Source organism: Phoenix dactylifera, chromosome 3 (assembly GCF_051530095.1).
Source record: "Phoenix dactylifera cultivar Ajwa chromosome 3, Ajwa_hap1_PhDact_Kaust_v1.1, whole genome shotgun sequence".
NCBI classification, from domain to species: Eukaryota; Viridiplantae; Streptophyta; class Magnoliopsida; order Arecales; family Arecaceae; genus Phoenix; species Phoenix dactylifera.
This window is the reverse complement of record NC_143192.1, coordinates 49860598-49877733: the sequence shown is the minus strand read 5'-3', so window position 1 is coordinate 49877733 and position 17136 is coordinate 49860598. Positions and strand designations below refer to the sequence as shown.

At 38.6% G+C, this 17136-nt stretch overlaps 2 protein-coding genes across 2 annotated transcripts; both read left to right on the top strand.

Moving 5' to 3' along the window:
* Window positions 1-7165, top strand: LOC103711812 (replication factor C subunit 3-like). Its single transcript, XM_017843961.5, has 11 exons — window positions 1-993; window positions 3082-3192; window positions 3281-3313; window positions 3503-3671; window positions 3875-4053; window positions 4168-4304; window positions 5676-5771; window positions 6262-6331; window positions 6416-6496; window positions 6588-6711; window positions 6826-7165. The coding sequence occupies exons 1-11, from the start codon at window positions 148-150 to the stop codon at window positions 6897-6899; spliced, it is 1920 nt and encodes a 639-aa protein (XP_017699450.5). The 5' UTR covers window positions 1-147; the 3' UTR covers window positions 6900-7165.
* Window positions 7166-10115: 2950 nt separating this feature from the next.
* Window positions 10116-15878, top strand: NARA5 (pfkB-like carbohydrate kinase family protein). Its single transcript, XM_088718846.2, has 5 exons — window positions 10116-10689; window positions 11274-11536; window positions 12298-12415; window positions 14186-14394; window positions 15303-15878. Exons 1-5 carry the CDS (start codon window positions 10258-10260, stop codon window positions 15754-15756), a joined length of 1476 nt encoding a protein of 491 aa, XP_088574972.2. The 5' UTR covers window positions 10116-10257; the 3' UTR covers window positions 15757-15878.
* The last annotated feature ends 1258 nt before the right edge of the window (window positions 15879-17136 follow it).

The window sequence follows — 17136 nt, the reverse complement described above, 5'->3', positions numbered from 1 at the left end:
GGGGGACTGAAGACGTCTCTGTCTCCCGTGCCGAAGCATTCCTCCCGAGTCAACAAGTTTTCCTTGCTACCATCGTCGCCGCCTCGAGTTTATCGACCCCTCGACGTCCAAATACCCGACAGACGCCATGCCTCGTCCCTTCTCTCTATGCCCCCTCCCCCCATGTCGAGCCACCGCCCCCTCCGCCGCTCCTCCACCAAATCCTCCGTCCCCTCCTCCTCCTACGCCGCCGCCGCTCGGCTAAGGCCCCGACTCCAGCGCCCCAGGCCCTCCTCCACGACCCTCTCCTCCGCCCTGACCAAGGAGCGCCTCCGCGACCACGCCTGCTGCGCCTCCTGGAGCACCACCAGCAGCTACGCTTGCAACAAGGGCCTCGCACTCAGCCCTGGCCGCGAGAGCCTTGACTCCTCCTCCCGCTCCTCCTCCTCCTCTTCCTCCATTCTCGTTAAGATCCACCGGTGGGGAACGTCCTGGTTATGCTCCCGCCGACTCCGCCCTTCCGCCGCCTCCGTGCCGGCCCCGCCGAAGACCCTGCCGCCCTATCCCCGCTGCGAGTCCTGGGATCCCGGATTGCGGTCGCCACCCGAACATTGGATGCCGAGGAGGAGTTCCAGCCCTCCGCCCGCGGTCTACCCAGTGGAGAAGCCTTTGAGGGAGAGCGAAGCGGTCCCGGCCCAGCCGGCGCCGGCCACTACTATGATCGACCGGCCGATTCCGGCTGCTGCTGACGCGATTGGCACCGTTGGATCAAGGAAGGATCGGAAATCGACGGTTGTAATCAGCGCCCCGGCTACTACTATGATCGCCCGGCCGATTCCGGCCGCTGATGATGCGATCGGCACCGTTGGATCAAGGAAGGAGCGGGAATCGACGGTTGTAATCAGCGCTTCATCGCCGAAGGAGGACAGGTTCGTTTGGGCGCAAAAGTACCGGCCGAAAGCTTTGAAGGAGTTCATCTGCAACAGGAATCGGGCCGAGGAGCTCCTCCAGATGGTAAGCTTAACTTCTTGTTAAATTCTTAATGCACGGGATTCTCCTAATAATATAAAAATTAAAATAAATCACCTTCATCATCATCATTATTTTCATATTAGCACTTTAACTCGGTTAATTATGGAAAAGTCATTGATTATACGTGAAAACACCGGATCCCATTCCGACCTCGATATGTGGTTAAAATAACTCTCGGTTAAAATGCCGCATTGGAGATGTCATGTGATTGCAGCATGGTGAGATTTGAGAAAACAACCTTTTAGTGCGGCTGGGAATCAGCTGACCAAGACGTTGAGCTGGCTGAGTTGTTGGAGTGCTTAGACGGTTGACTTCTCAGATCGTGGAGGCCGGCCAAAGATCACGATGTGTCTTTGAGGCAGTAAGGTGATGGTCAATGCTCAGATGGGGATGGCTCCAACACTGGTCACTCCTAAGATGGTGCTGGGAGGAGGAGACCGTGCTCAAATATTCGCTCCGATGCCGGATCCAACCTGAAAGAGCAAAGATGAAGAAGTCCTTTTGACAGAGACCGTTCAACAGGCGACCCTTTGATGCTTAAGTTAGATGGACTCTCAAAGAATAGCAAAGGTATTGGGAGAGCAATAGAATGATAGCATAAGGATGCAAGAAGACTCGAGAGCACTTACTTGGAGGTCCCCCAAGAATAATTAATATAGGCAAGGGTCGGTGTCCTTTGGCAAGGAATTTGGGTGTGCGGATTGGCCATTTTTGGTAGTCCATCATACACCCTGAAGGCCACATGCGGGTGTTTCGCCCGTGCATCATGCTTCGCATATCTCGCCCATGTGATTATAGAAACCGCTTGCGATCGTAGCCAAAGTGTCGCCAGTTGGGAGGAGCATTTGAAATTTGAAGGACTCTCTGCGTGCCTTTGGGTTGGCTATGTGGCGGGTTTTGACTGGTTGATCGAAGGCTTTGTGGCGAGTTTTGATTAGTCAGCCTGCCATGTTGGTTGGGTTAGTTCTGAGCAGTATCAACTTTATTATAAGTAATCATAAGGTTGGGGAAATGTACAGGCGTTTTAAGATATGGAATGATTGCATGCACATAAGATACATGGATCAAATATTATAATGCCCAGGTGCATTATGAGGTAGATCCAAGACTGTATAGTACATGCACGCACGCTTGCATTTGTTGTATGTGTCTTTGTGCACACTTGCGCATGCTAGGAGACTAGTAAACCTAAAATTTGTAGAAAGGCTTCATCACGATTCATGGTTAAAATGCATATTGATATAGTCCCAAAATTATAGATCCCTAATTGAAATATCAGTTCCTAGCATTTGCTCAGAAGCTATGTAATGGTTTGACTTCACTTAATTTATAACTGTCTATTCTGTTACTGAATAAAAGAAAGTGCAGTCTTGATGAAAATTGATTTCCCCTGAATAGTAGGGACAAGGTTGATGGTTATGGTTATATAGATATGATTGAAAATTAAGCCTTTGATCTTCCTGGTATCTTGTGAATAAATGTTATAAGGTTCTCCTCTCTTCTTTGAAAAGATAAAGCACCCGACAACAAAAACATAACTTTTGATCATCCAAGCAGAAGATGCTCAAATGTATAACCTCAAAATCAACTTCAAAACCTGTTTTGTTTAGTCTAATATAATTTATTCGCTTAAACTTGAACTGAATGCCTATTATTCGTCAATGAAATTTTCTAATATTAATCTCCCAAGTTTATGACACAACTTGCGATCTTTAAGAGTTTGAGAGAACTTGAATCAGTTCGATTGTATATAATCTCAGTGGTTAAATTAGTATCTGGCAACAATATTGTGCTATATATTGTGCATGCATGTGCTCCTTTCACTTAGTTTGGGGCGTCCTAGATATCTTCCTTTACTATACTTGTATTCACCCTGTTTGTTTTTCTTGTTCTCTCTTCTTTTTTTGGTCTTCTTTTTCTTGATAATTAGGCTTTTAGTCAAATGAAACATAGGTATTTATCTTACGAATTCAGATAGCTGAATCTTTTTATATCATTTGCTGTTTTTTTATTTTAATATTTTCCTTGAGCCATCTGTTTTGTTTATCTTTTCTATTTTGGACTTGTTAGGTGTCTAAGCAAATATGCAGTCATTTTATAGTGGAAGGTCCTCCAGGGGCGGGGAAGAAAACTATGGTTTTGGCATATTTAAGAGATGCTTTTGGACCTGAGAAGTTGAAGGTACTTGTTTATTACTGATGCAATAAGCATGTAAGATTTCATTACTCTGTCATAGTTCCTCATGGCATTTCGCAATTCTGCTTTACAGACAAATAATGAGCTGAAGAAAATTGAGCTGAAGGTATTTCTCTTTTTTATTATTACTTAACGCCTTTTCATGATTTAGAGATCATTTGCCAATTGTAATATGTTTTTAAATGCATTGGCTCGAATGATTATTATTCATACTTTAAAGGAGGAAATCGTAAACTAATAAACTTTGAGAAATGAAGTCTTCAGTTAAGTAATTAACTGCTGATTTGTGCTTCAGGGTGAATTTGTCTCCAGCATTAACATAAATGTGAGGATGTCTTTTCAACATGTTGAGGTAAATCTGTCTGATTTGCATGGGTACGAGAAGCATGTCCTAGCATCTTTTATAAATGATCCCTGTACACGATCAGACAAAGCTGTACATTGTGATCATAGTAATTGCAGAGGTACATGGTATTTCCAGTACTATTTAACTTCCAATACTATTTAACTTCCAATACATGGTAACTAAGTGCATTCCATATGTGAAATTGAGGTCAAACAGTTTCTTGAGGTTGACTGAAATATATGGATATGGCTTGTGCCTGTTGATCTCTCTTGTCTAAGTTTTCTTTTGAAATATATATCTTTTTTGGCCTTTTTTTTGCAGCGCTTGTTATCCATGAGGCTGACAAGCTATCAACAGACGCTCAACATTATCTTCTTTGGCTCATGGAGAAGTACAAAGGTTGTAACAAGATCTTCTTCTGCTGCTCTGATGCCTCAAAGCTTCACATCATGAGGCATCTTTGCAAGACTGTAAAACTTCTGCCACCTTCAGATAGTGAGGTGATCTACTGTATTTATTTTCTTGTAGAAACGGACAAGTCATATTTGTGAGCTTTGAGCTTAGGGATTTGAGTTCAGTATAGTTCATTATAGTTTATTGAAGCTCATCTTCAGATTGTCGAAGTTTTGGAGTTCATTGCCACGCAAGAATGCATAGATTTACCCCATGCCCTGGCGAAGAGGATTGCAGAGAACTCAAAGCATAATCTTCGACAGGCAATTCGTTCATTTGAAGCCTCCTGGAAGTCAAAGTAAGCAGGCAGTTTATGAGTACTCACGTTGATGAATCATTATAAACTTTTCTATTATATATCTGTTTCAGATATAGTGCATATATCTTCTTGTGAAACAGATGCGAGTAATTCTTTACTGCTAGTCTTCCAATCACTATCTCAAAGCATTAAAACTTTAAAAGGGTCATGAACATAAAGAAATTTAACAGTAGATAAGTTAAACATGAGCAACAGTTTGATTTCAAATATGTGCTGCTATCAAGTAGCTGAATCTCATGAATTTTAGTTCCCCAAAAAATGTTTTAATATTGAATGAGCATAATGGAGAGAACATGTAAAATGCTCCTTTTTTATTTATTTTTCAGAGTAAAATAGAAATATTGAAGAGGTTCAAATTGTATTGATCATTTTTAACCTTTGATAAAAGGAAGGGAAGTAAAAAACAGAGAAAGTGAAAAACCTAATACCTATTTTAGCATTTCTCTTTTTCTTCTTCACTTGAAAGTCTTCATGTAGAAAGGTTAAATTAGTAGTGATGCCAGTTTTCAAGGAAGAAGGTTTATCCATAACCAACATAAAATGCCCAGCTTCATACGGTAGGATGTTCCGTTCATTTTAACAAAATTGTGTGCAAAGTTTGAATGTTAATATGTCTTTCTATTTAGCTCCAGGGATATTTATCCCTTCATGAAGTAGCATGCTTGTCATATCTGATAAAATTACTGTCAAATACTTTCAGTGTCTTCAATGAAAGTCAACTTGTTTTCCGTTATCTTACCGTCTAAGATTCAAGTTTTATATATAGAAACAAAAATTGTATAGCAGATGAAAGCCTACGAAAACTGTTTTATCTCTTTCCTCCTCCTCTTCTTCCAGATTTTTGGTTGGGTTTGAAGTCTGATCTTCAGATTTCGGTGGGATTTGAAGTCTGATATGCCTTAATATAATGTATTGACATGATGGCTTTGTCGGAATTGCTTATTATTTTCTTTTCTACTTTGATCATATCAGGAGCAAGTGTCCTATTTATAGCCCACCTACCAACCTGATCAGCTTTTCTTCTCAACTTTTCATGGCCTTATTGCCATGATTTGGACGTATAATGATTTTGTGTGATCAAACATGTTTCTGGCTTTGTTCTGATTGCAATTTTGTATGTCAATTGGTCTGCTTCTTCAGTAACCTGTCTTCGGTGTAAAATACATGTTATTTTTTTGCACCATATGATCTTTCAAGGAATGTGTAGGTTTCTTCGACCATCATAGTAGCATATTTAATAATGAAATTTGTGAGGGTAAATTTCTAATATAAACTAGATTTTAATCTGTTGTGTTGCAACAAGAGGCTGACTTGTCATCTAAACTTTGGCATGGTTTACTTGAACTGCAGCTATTCTTTAAAAGAAAATCAGGAGATCTTAACTGGATGGGAAGAAGATATTGCTGAGATAGCCAAAAATATTGTTGAAGAGCAAGGCCCAATGCAGTAAGTATTGTTTGAGAAAATTGGTTGGGAAGAATGACATGATCTTCTTTATGTGTTTCTTTGAATATATGCTTTCATGGAATACTGATCCCATAATTTCTGAGAAAGCTAGAAATACAAATTCAACAATAAAATTGTAAGAAAAATATGAGAAAAAAATTCATGAATGTCGAAAGCACAAGTATTCAAATGGATCCCGATGATTATAGAGATATGAGATTGCACGTATTTGACTAAGTTGCCTATAAAGATACGGGAAAGGGACCCCATAGTTGTAGAGAACACAAGCATGGAAATAGATCCAATAATTGTCGAGAGATGAGAATGCACATGCTTGACCGGTTTGCCTAATATTGTTCTGGTATTTTATGCATTGATCAATAATTCTATGCTCTATTGCTTGTGAAATCGTCAGTAACTACATTATGAACAGAGACAACCATGGCCTTAGAGTGAGAAAAGGATATTGATGGTGCTCTTTGGTGCACAGATTATACGTCATCCGTGGGAAGCTCAAGAATCTAATTGAGCATGATGTATCACCAGACTTTATTTTCAGTGTAAGTTATGTTTACCCTAATCCTGCATGATACCCCAATCAGAGATGCTTGTGATCGAGCAGTTGCTGTTATTGTTAAAAACAGACTCTGATAACAGAGATGAAGAAGCATCTGGATGACCAATTTCAAGCCAAAATTGATGCCTGGTATCGAGATTTTAACAATGTGAGCCACCACTTGGATTTCTCAATGTGATGATTATTTTATGTATTTTGTAGACTAGTTTAATGATAAACAATTTACTGATGCTATGCAGCGGGATAATGGGCTAATGCTGGATGCTGTCAAATCCCAAACTTTTGGACATGATAAATTAGAGGAGTCTGGCAGTAAGTTAAATTATCCAAAGAAGAATGTTCGCCGTTTCATGAGCATCGAAGGTAAGTTTGTTAAAATATGCTAGGAGTCTCTAGTAATCTGTCTCATGCCCTTTTGCCCTATTACGTCCTAATGTGAATGCTTGCAAATGGATTGAATGTGTTCCTTTTTAACAGAATTTACTGCAAAGTTTATGAGCTTCTACAAGTCCGCTGCCACCAAGAACAATGGAGGGCTAAATCCATGCTAAAATATTTGCACTTTAATGATGTTGTTTTGCATTTGACTATATATATATATATATATATATATGTTGTAACTTGCAAGGATAAAGGAGAAGGTTAAAAAAAAAGGATCATCAAATAAAGCACGTCTAGTGCACTTGATCACGCAATTGCAGTTCTGATATGTACCTCTATTGGGTATGTAGTGATTCAAGGTGTGTCGAACTTGATATATCTAGATGCTCCTTTTTTAAGCAGAATATATCTAGATACTCGTTGCTGACTTTTATAACTTTTGGAGTGTATTGATGCAATTATCAGGATCAAGTCATTTCAGATTTCTGTGATTTATTGTAAATCTTTTAACATCAGAAAACATTCATCATAATTCACGACAGTTATCGACCATTTTCTTCTCCCTGGAAAACAGCAATCCATTCCACACAATAGGACTTGGTTGGAGGAATGACTTCAGCCACAATTTCAGAAGATCCTCTAAAAATTCTGTGATTGCTTTCCTTCCAAACAAGCCACTATATAGCAAGCGTGATCAGGTCCCAACCATTTCTGATTTTTTTTAGCAACAGCAGCTCTCCTCCAATCAGTCCGCACTTGTTGCAGAGATGTAGTCCTCAAGCTAATATCCACTTTTTTAACAGAGAAGTCAAATGACTGAAATGATAAGCAGACTCCTGTGCAGCATTGCATAAAACACAGGTTTCTGAAGAAGACCAGTTCCTTTTAACAAGATTATCAGCGGCGAGTAAATTATCCCTAGTTACTATCCATCCATGAATCGTATCCTTCAAAGGGATAGAAGACTTCCAAATCAAATGAAAACCATTCATTATAACTCCACCAAAATTCAGAAAATTATAAAAGGAACCCACACTGAAATCTCACTTAGAATACCATCTCCAAATAATCTCATCTTTATCAGAAGTAAAAGAATAATCTTGAAGCAGCATCCGGAGATGAAGGTACCCAGTGTAACTAAAGAGATATCCCATTGAAACATTCCATTTTGCCAAGAAACACAAGAGTTAACCAAAAACAAAGGATCATTAGCAATCTCAAGTAACCTCGGAAACAAGTCAGCACATCCAGCCATCTGTCTTTCCAGAAGGAAAAAAAAAAAATCTGTCCCCCAGAACCAAGAGAATAGGAAATGCCACAGAGAAAATAGTCTTTAACCTTAATAACTCCCTTTCAAAAAGCCAAGGCACGAGGAATAGATGTGTAAGCATCCTAAAGGAACTCATCCTTTAGAAATAATTATTAATGACTAGATTTGTCCAAATAACATCATAATCCGACAATAACTTCCATCACCATATGCCCCCAAGGGCCAAATTAATCTCTTAAATTCCTGCCACCTAACCCATCCTGAATTGTAGGATTACAAACTGATCTCCAATTAACCACATAAAACACATCCGCAAGATTCTTCACTCCCTTCCATAGAAGGATCTCCTGATAGCATCCACTCTTTTGCTCACCTATTAGGAGCTAGAAAACTAGAAAAGCAGTATAATGGCACAACAGTTAAGATACAATTTACTGGTATCAATCTTGCACCAATTGACAACATTTACTGGATGATTTGGGGCCGGGTTATATCTTTTGCCCGAAAGAATGATTGGTCTTCTTTCACCTTGGCGACCGCTGGATCACACCCTGTGTAGATCTCAAAGGACTTTGAACTCTTTTATTTGCCTATCTGAACATCTCTCAAAGCAATCATCGTGCGATCCAATGGTGGATTCGTGCGAAGGAAGGGGAATTCTTCTTTCGGGTGAAAGATACAACCCTGTCTGGATGGTTAATATGGTATACCAGAAATGAGACTGTTTCAAGGCAAATTGAACGCTAAGGATGATTTATGTGCTAAAGTTATTTTCCATCAATGTAACAGCAGGGCACTGGGGTATATTGGTCACCTGGAAACCACCCCACCCCCTGCACCTTACTCATCCGCTATTTCTAATGCAATGGCTACCCCCTCTCCTGAGTACGAAGCTAAATCTTGATGGGACTGTCAATGAAACTCTTTGTGGTTGCTATCTTTTTAGTTAGAGACTGTAGTGGAAAGCTTATTAACGCAAGATCAACACACCTATTGCGGTGCTCAGTTATCACAGTCGAAGTCTTTTAGAGCACCATGTAAAGGCATTTCTACTGCTATGTTCAGCTACAGAGCTACTTGACAGTGGATAGAAGTTGATACCAACGTGGTTATTCGTTGGATTAATTGTGCTACTAACTCCAAGTCACAACATATACCTCTTCTCATTAAAAGAGTTATCGATGTATTCAAAGTATCTCATATCTCTCATGAAGGTAATAAATCTGTGGAGGAGAATTCATCCCTGCTGAGCTTAATTTGCCACAAAGGCCTTCGATTGCAGTTTCTAGTAGGTAGCTGTATGGTTTAATTTTTGCTTCATCTGAAAAGTAGTTATGTGGCTGAATGTTTTGTTTTTTGCTTTTGTTTCTTCGTAGAGTTTGCTCCCTGGCCGTGTACCCGTGAGAAAAAGAAAGAGAGAGAAAGAAAGAGCTCAAGTGCTAACGAAAGGCCAAAAGCTTCTGAAAGATATACGATATCTCTGCAGCCAAAACGCATCGGTATGTTTCTTGGGCTAGGGTTGTATCTTTTGATTCACCTTTTTTTTCGTAATGTCAAGATTTGTGCAATAGCTGCTTCAAGATCTATGCAGACGAATGGTAGAAGAAGTGTTTTGAGATCTATATAGGATACAATTCAAATATCACAAAAGCGGTCAATCATTTCTGAACCATGTTGGATCCGATAAGAGAAGAATGTATAGATAAAAATTATATTTCTGTTACTAGATCATTTAACTTTGAATCTAGTAGCCCAAGTTCGACTCTCCATAGAACCTTTTACGCTACTACTATCTCTTATCATTTCCTTCTTTTTATATTTTTTAGATTAAAAATAAATTCTATAATTTGGTCAGAAAATTAAGAAAATTCAGACTCCTACGTGGTAATATCCATAGGTACGATATTCATTGAAATATTGATTTTTTTTTATTTTTTTTTCTGATTTTTCTGTTCACCAAATGATTCTATAAATTATTCTTTGAAATTAAATTGATACAGAGCTTTTTAATTGTTCTCCAATTATACACGAATTTTATACGCGCATCACAAGTCGGCCCTCCATATGCGGCCTCTATAAGAATAAAAACGGCCCTTCAGTTGCCGCCTCTAAAAGAAACTCGGAGCAAGCAAGGGCAGATACGGGAAAGTACGGTCCCTTAACCACCCGTTTGGTGATAGGCCGGCCGCCCTCCACGAGGTTCCCTCTGGAACCTTCTCACCACTTCTTCTCCTGAGACGCTAGGGCGGTCGGCGGCCATGGCGCTCCCTCCATCTTTTGTCCTCCCTTCCGCCCGCGCCGCCCGCTTCCCCTCTCTCTCCGAGCCCCTCCTTCCCCCGAAATGCCCTCTCCTCGACTGCTCTCCCCTCGTAAGGCTCCGCCGGAGCGGCCGCCCCGGCAGGAGGAGCGATGGCTTCGGCCTGGGATCCCGAAGGGAGAAGGATTATATGGCTTTGGAGAGCGGAAGGGTCGGCCTGGGATTCCGAAGGGAGAGGGATTATATGGTTTTGGAAAGCAGAAGGGATGGGTTGTCTCGGGTTTTTTGTCTTCTTGGGGGCAGCGAGGCGGAGAGGTATCCGTGTAGCGAGAGCGAGGGAGAAGGGGAGCAAGTTGGAGTGGAAAACGAGGAGGAGATGATGGCTTCCGTTGCGCCCGAGAGATGGGATGTATTGGGCCTTGGGCAAGCCATGGTAATGGCTTCTCCGACTCTTTCCTTTCTTTGGTTGTCAATGTGTATTAATCTTTTTCCCATCTTTTGGTCTTGATTATGGTTGTGGAACGCTACATACTGATCGCTACATGGAAAGGTATAATTTTTATAGGGATTAATTTGTCAATTATGGATTCAATTTCAATTTTGATGGGAAAATGTGACTTGTTCGGATAGATTTTATGTTTCTATGTTCACAGAGAGCTGAAAGGAGAACTTCTGTTCTCTGAGTGTATTTTGTTAATCCTGAAATTTTCTTTCTTTATTTCTTTTTAATCCTGAAATTTGTTAATCTTGTACCCATCTTTTGGCTTTGGTTATGAGAAAGATTGGATTTTACTGAAATTCGTTTGCTATTAGAAGGTTTTGATTTTAATTTTGATGAAAAAGTATTTGTTTGTTCATAAACATGCTCCCTTTCACCGGCTTGGGTTGATAAATTTTATGTTCTTTCGTTCTCCTGATGTCCCGAGTCTAATTCGTTAATGCTGAAGGTTTCTTTCTTTCTTTTCTTTTTTGCCTTTTTTTTGGTTTACTTACATTTTAAGTCTTTAACTCCGCTAGGTGGATTTTTCTGGCATGGTCGATGATGAGTTTCTGAAGAGATTGGGGATAGAAAAGGGCACAAGGAAAGTTGTTAATCATGAGGAGAGGGGTAGGGTGTTGCGGGCTATGGATGGCTGCTGCTATAAGGCTGCTGCTGGAGGTTCTCTCTCGAATACACTGGTGGCTTTGGCGAGACTTGGTAGATGGCCTGGTAGTGGTCCTGTCTTAAACGTTGCTATGGCTGGCAGTGTGGGCAGTGATCCATTGGGTGGTTTTTACAGGTAATGCAAAGACCATGCACTGATACTTGTTAAGATCTACAAGATAGTGACTATGGTTTTTGCTGAATATCGAGAGATTGCCATTGTTTAATGTCAAGTTTTGTGGTTATGAGGAATAACCTGCTGTACTGTAAATCTGTGATTTCTGAAATTTCGTTTATTGGTTTCACAATATTTGTATCAGAAATCTTATATATTATTTTGAAGAGAAGTCATTGTTTTATTCTATGAAATCGTTTGGCTGAAGATTTTACTTTTGTAAAGCTCAAACAAAAGATTAGCATTCCTTTCATCCCATCTCATCAAAAGACTGCATAAGGAACCATTTTGATGCATGGACTTGGGATGACCTAGATTCCTGGTTTTGAATATAACTTGTTCTCACTAGTATGACTCAAATGTAATGTCCTTCTGAGTATTAGAAGTTATTCCAAAATAATTTAGATCTGAGTTATCTATCTCATTTAGTAAATACTGAATGAAATTAGCTGGACTTGAGACCCTAATTGCCACAATAACTGCAGATGACAGTTAATAGTACGGAACCTGAATTGAGTATCAAATCATCTTCTGCTCTTCGTCCTGTTTTACAGAGTTATTGAATGACTACCAAAAGTTATCCCTATATTCTCTTTACCAACCTGTCCTTTTTACTGGTGGTTTACTGAAAAGATGATTGAAGAGTAATCAATTATTTGCATTTTCACATATATCTACTGTAGTTCATGGGATATAGATTGATTCAGTGGTCTTGAACTCAGGGCAAAATTGCAAAGGGCAAATGTCAATTTTTTCTCTAAAGCTGTCAAGGATGGAACAACTGGGACAGTGATTGTTCTCACTACTCCAGATGCCCAGCGCACCATGCTTGCATATCAGGTTAACTCCTTTCTGGTTTTTATATCATAAGTGACTATAACTTTAGTCTTTGGTTTTTCTTGTACATTTCATCTTTCAGTAATTATGCCTCCAGCATCATTGTGAGATGAAATCTTATGTAGATGATGCGGAGTTAATACTTGCGAATTGAAGTCCTGTAAAGTTGGAAATTATAATATTGAATTCTTTCTTTATAATATAAACATGTTCCATGTTTTAATTTAACCATCGGATGTGTGGAATTTTGTTTAAATGGTAGCAATGGCAATACATTGTTATCCTTTTATAAAGAAAGTCTGCCTCCCTTTCCAAAATATCCATCTGATATCAAAGAAAATGTATCATGGAATAAGAATAATCTCTTGAGGTTGAGAGTGTTTCTCTACCAATTGGCATATCCATATCTGTGAATCTCTTGAGTATGAGGGTGTTCCCTACTATTTGACATATCCATATCTATGAATCTTGTAAACACAGTAAAGGAGAAGATGCATTCTTTTTATTATGATACGGAAAAATAAATTGTCTAGTCAAACATTCCCCTTTGAGTTTTGATTACAAGCCTTTATTTTCTTGTCTTGAATTTCTTTGTTTGAAGTGTTTGTGTGTTCTTTCTACATGCTGTATACTTGTTAGGAACTAATAGGCATCTCTGGATCAGCTGGCATTGGCAGTGGCAGCATGCTAATAATGTGAGTAAAGTATATTTAGGTAAACGAACATGGGAGGCATGACAGAGAATCTACTACTACTCGATCACTTTTGTAGCTGCATTAACTTTTATCATATAAGGGATAACCTCTCTAAAAATATCACAAATGTTGTGTGGGAAGAGAGAAAGATGGATTATATATTGGCGGATACGTGGTTTCTAGATGGAATATTTACAGATGAAAAAATAAAAGATGAAGTGCTTTTTAATGTTTGTTTTTTTCAATCAAATTTTTAGGAAAGTTTGTTACGTAATGTTCAGATGGTATTTGTTAATGCGTGCCTAACCTTAACAACATGATCCATAACTAGCATAAATACCTGACCATCTTTGATCATAGGAAGGTAAGAATTTTGTATTTGCTCCAACATGAGCCCAAACTTCATATGTGCTAAGAGTAACATGAATAAACTAAACAAGGTTAATTAGAATAAGGAGCAGACCTTTCTCCATCCCATCAATAGGTAGTGCTGAAACCAAAATTCGTGCCAACCGACCAATCCTGAGTGCATGCAATACTTGATAATCAACATAATGATAATTACTGATGGATAATCTCTCGATCAACTTTCAATTAAGATATGTTCAATAACATTTACACATCATTTGCATTATGATGTACAGTATACATTATAACTACTACCACCATGGTTAATGTAGAAATCATTACAACCATGACCTTTCAGCTCAAGCATCAAAAATCTTCATCACTGTAGCTCTTTCCAAATAGAAATGCAAGTCATCAGGATTTGTCATCACCATAAGATATTATGCAACAAAAGTGAAAGAATATGCTAATATCCAGCTCTGTAATGTTTTTGGCTAGCTCTAGCTGCTGCATTGGATATGGAATTTTTTGTTTATTACTGATGCTATTCTTGATTAATTGGTTGGGTTAATTCTTTCTATGGATTCGTTGGTCTTAGTTCCTGTTATTCTTATTAGTTTCTCCTTAAGTGTTTGTTACACGTCAACTGGTAGTAGCCTTCAGAAACATGCTGATTATCGAACTTCATTTATTGACTCCCGCTAATGCTTTTATCTTGTTGTTTTCTCAGGGCACTTCATCAACTGTTGACTATGATCCATACTTAGCTAGCATAATTTCAAAGGCAAATGCACTTGTGATAGAAGGTTATTTGTTTGAACTACCTCATACAATTGAAACTATCCTGAAAGCCTGCGAGGATGCTCGCAGAAATGGTGTGCTTATTGCTGTTACTGCATCTGATGTGTCATGCATCGAGAGGTGTTATGATGATTTCTGGTAAGCTTTTTAACTTCAGTTTCTTATGTATGTCTCTTTCAGATTTTAAGTAGCAAATTTTATTCCTGCAGTTCCTTGGCATTAACGTTTTGCCGCAACATTGCTCATTATACACTTTTGATCTGAAAGTAAAGCACCTGGTAGTCTGTTGTTTCTGTTCAGATATATTGTTCGTGCCGACCATGTTCTTTGTGGTTTACTTCCTCCTTTTCTACAGCAGAGGTTATACAGATAATATGTGTCTTTGTATATTCAGCTACTAAATGAAACACCTACCAGTGACAATGTGCATTTATATGCTTGAGTCAGATGTGTACTTGAAAGGAAGTATCTTTGTAAGAGATGCTTTCTTAGTTGTCTGACGCTATGTTCTAGAAACAACTTACTATATAAGGTCAGAGCTTCTCAAGGTCCTCCAATCATTCTAGGTGCTTCCCATTATCAGGAATCATGTCCCTGGGGCTAAACTTACTGTATTTTGTGGCAAACCCCTTCCTCCAATTCAACCTATCTCAGGAATCTCATTGTGAGACTTTTGAATCAAGACACTTCCATTTTAAATAACACATGAACGACCATTAAACAACTTTGGATCTTGTGATCTGAGTAGAATGTTTGTCCTCCTATCTAACTTCCTATCAAGAAGAAACCATGTCTACCTTGAAACCAATTTGCTGTATTGTTTGTTCTTGATTCTGTTTCTATGCATGCAGACTGATTTCTGTAATGATATTAGGGCTTCTTAGTTCTGACATTTGTGAAAGAAATTTGGTTATCATCTAAACCGGTTTTAATTTATGCATATGGACTGATTTCTGTAAGAATATCAGGGTTTTTGAGTTCTGTCACTTGCGAAAGAAATGTGGTTTTCATCTACACTTAACACTGTATGCAAATCATCTCCACAGGGAAGTTATAGGAAACTTTGCAGACGTCGTGTTTGCCAACAGCAATGAAGCAAGAGCCTTCTGTGACTTATCCTCGAAGGATAGCCCCATGTCCGCCGCTCGGTACTTGAGCCATTTTGTACCTCTTGTCTCTGTTACAGATGGGCCACGAGGCTCTTATATAGGCATAAAAGGTGAAGCAATATATATACCTCCATCTCCATGCATTCCTGTGGACACATGTGGGGCTGGTGATGCATATGCTTCAGGTATCTTATATGGGATTCTTAGAGGGGCATCAGACTTAAAAGGCATGGGCATGCTGGCATCTCAGGTGGCAGCTGTTGTCGTTGGACAGCAGGGTACTCGCCTTCGGGTTCAAGATGCCTGCAGACTAACAGAGTCATTTGCCTTCCATCTTGAGAGCTCAAAGGTTTGGTCAGATGTGGGATCAGATCATATTTCCAGCTTTTGATATAAATTTCATTGTAGGTCAAGTCATATAACTGTCAATTGACTGAAAAATTCTAGCCATTTGATTCTAACGTTTATACATGAAGTAAATATAAATATTTACACGTCGTCATTTAACTCTAACTTGTTCTTATTTGCTTTTTTGCCTCCATTTATCTTCCAATATAAAGTGTGAAGCAGGGATTTTATATACAAATAGATATTCTATCACCTCTTGCAATCAGTCATAAACTTCTTGACGCTATGTAAGGTTCCCGTACAGTAGATGTGAAGTTAAGTTTATATTTTCCTCTTCTGACCTTCTTTAAGTGCACCTATTTTGTATGAATGATGATGATCACGGTTGCGCCTAATCCCTTCTGAAGTGTGTCATATTCTCTGCAGAGCAAGTGGAGCTAGCTTCGTCAATGTTTATATAGGCGTATATATAGGGGTGCGATTAAAAAAACACAGGATCTAAAGAAAGAACTTCACACCAACTACCAAATACAATGCTATGTTGGTTGCCAAGAAATGGAAATATATGTGATTTAGAGAGTCTAAGATATATATACACAAAAAATCATATGTTCTCTTGATTCTTAAACTATGCATCAAGTCATCTCAAAATTAACACATGGCGTTCTATTATGATTATATATTTATGGTGATTTGCTGCATGGTTAGGAGTTTTCAGGTCATATAATTTTTTATTTATTTATAGATATCTTAGGCCTTCTATATCGTATCTAATTGTTTACATTTTTATTTTCTGATCACTAATATCAAATCTGATGGTGAGTGTAAAATCTTGTCATTGCATTTCATGTATTTTATATATATATATATATATATATATATATATATATATATATATATATATATATATATATATATGTATGTATGTATGTATGTATATATATATATATGTGTATGTATGTATGTATATATGTATATGTATGTATGTACTGGTATGTATTTTCTCCCTATCCACCGGATGAGAAACTTAGTTGCACATTGCTGCTGAGTTGTCGGATTTATTCACCTTGGAAAAGAGGGCAACATTAGAATGAACAAAAGGAGCTCTTCGTCGTAGGAAACGAAGCATGCTTTAGCAATTGAGAAGCGACGAAAAGGGTTGCTTGGCTCAAAAGCATCCTCACACAATTATATTTAACTGCTCAGATCATCAATATGGAACTTTTATTGTCCAATATAGTTTTAATCGGATCTGAGTGAAGATTTACTTGAATGTAGCCAAATCTCAATCTCTCTTACTATATTATATACATGTATATATAGATAGTGTGTGTATTTATATGTATATATGCATGTATGCATGTCTTTTGTAGTCCATTCGAAGTTATTAATGTTGTTGAAGAGGAAAATGGATCCAATTGCA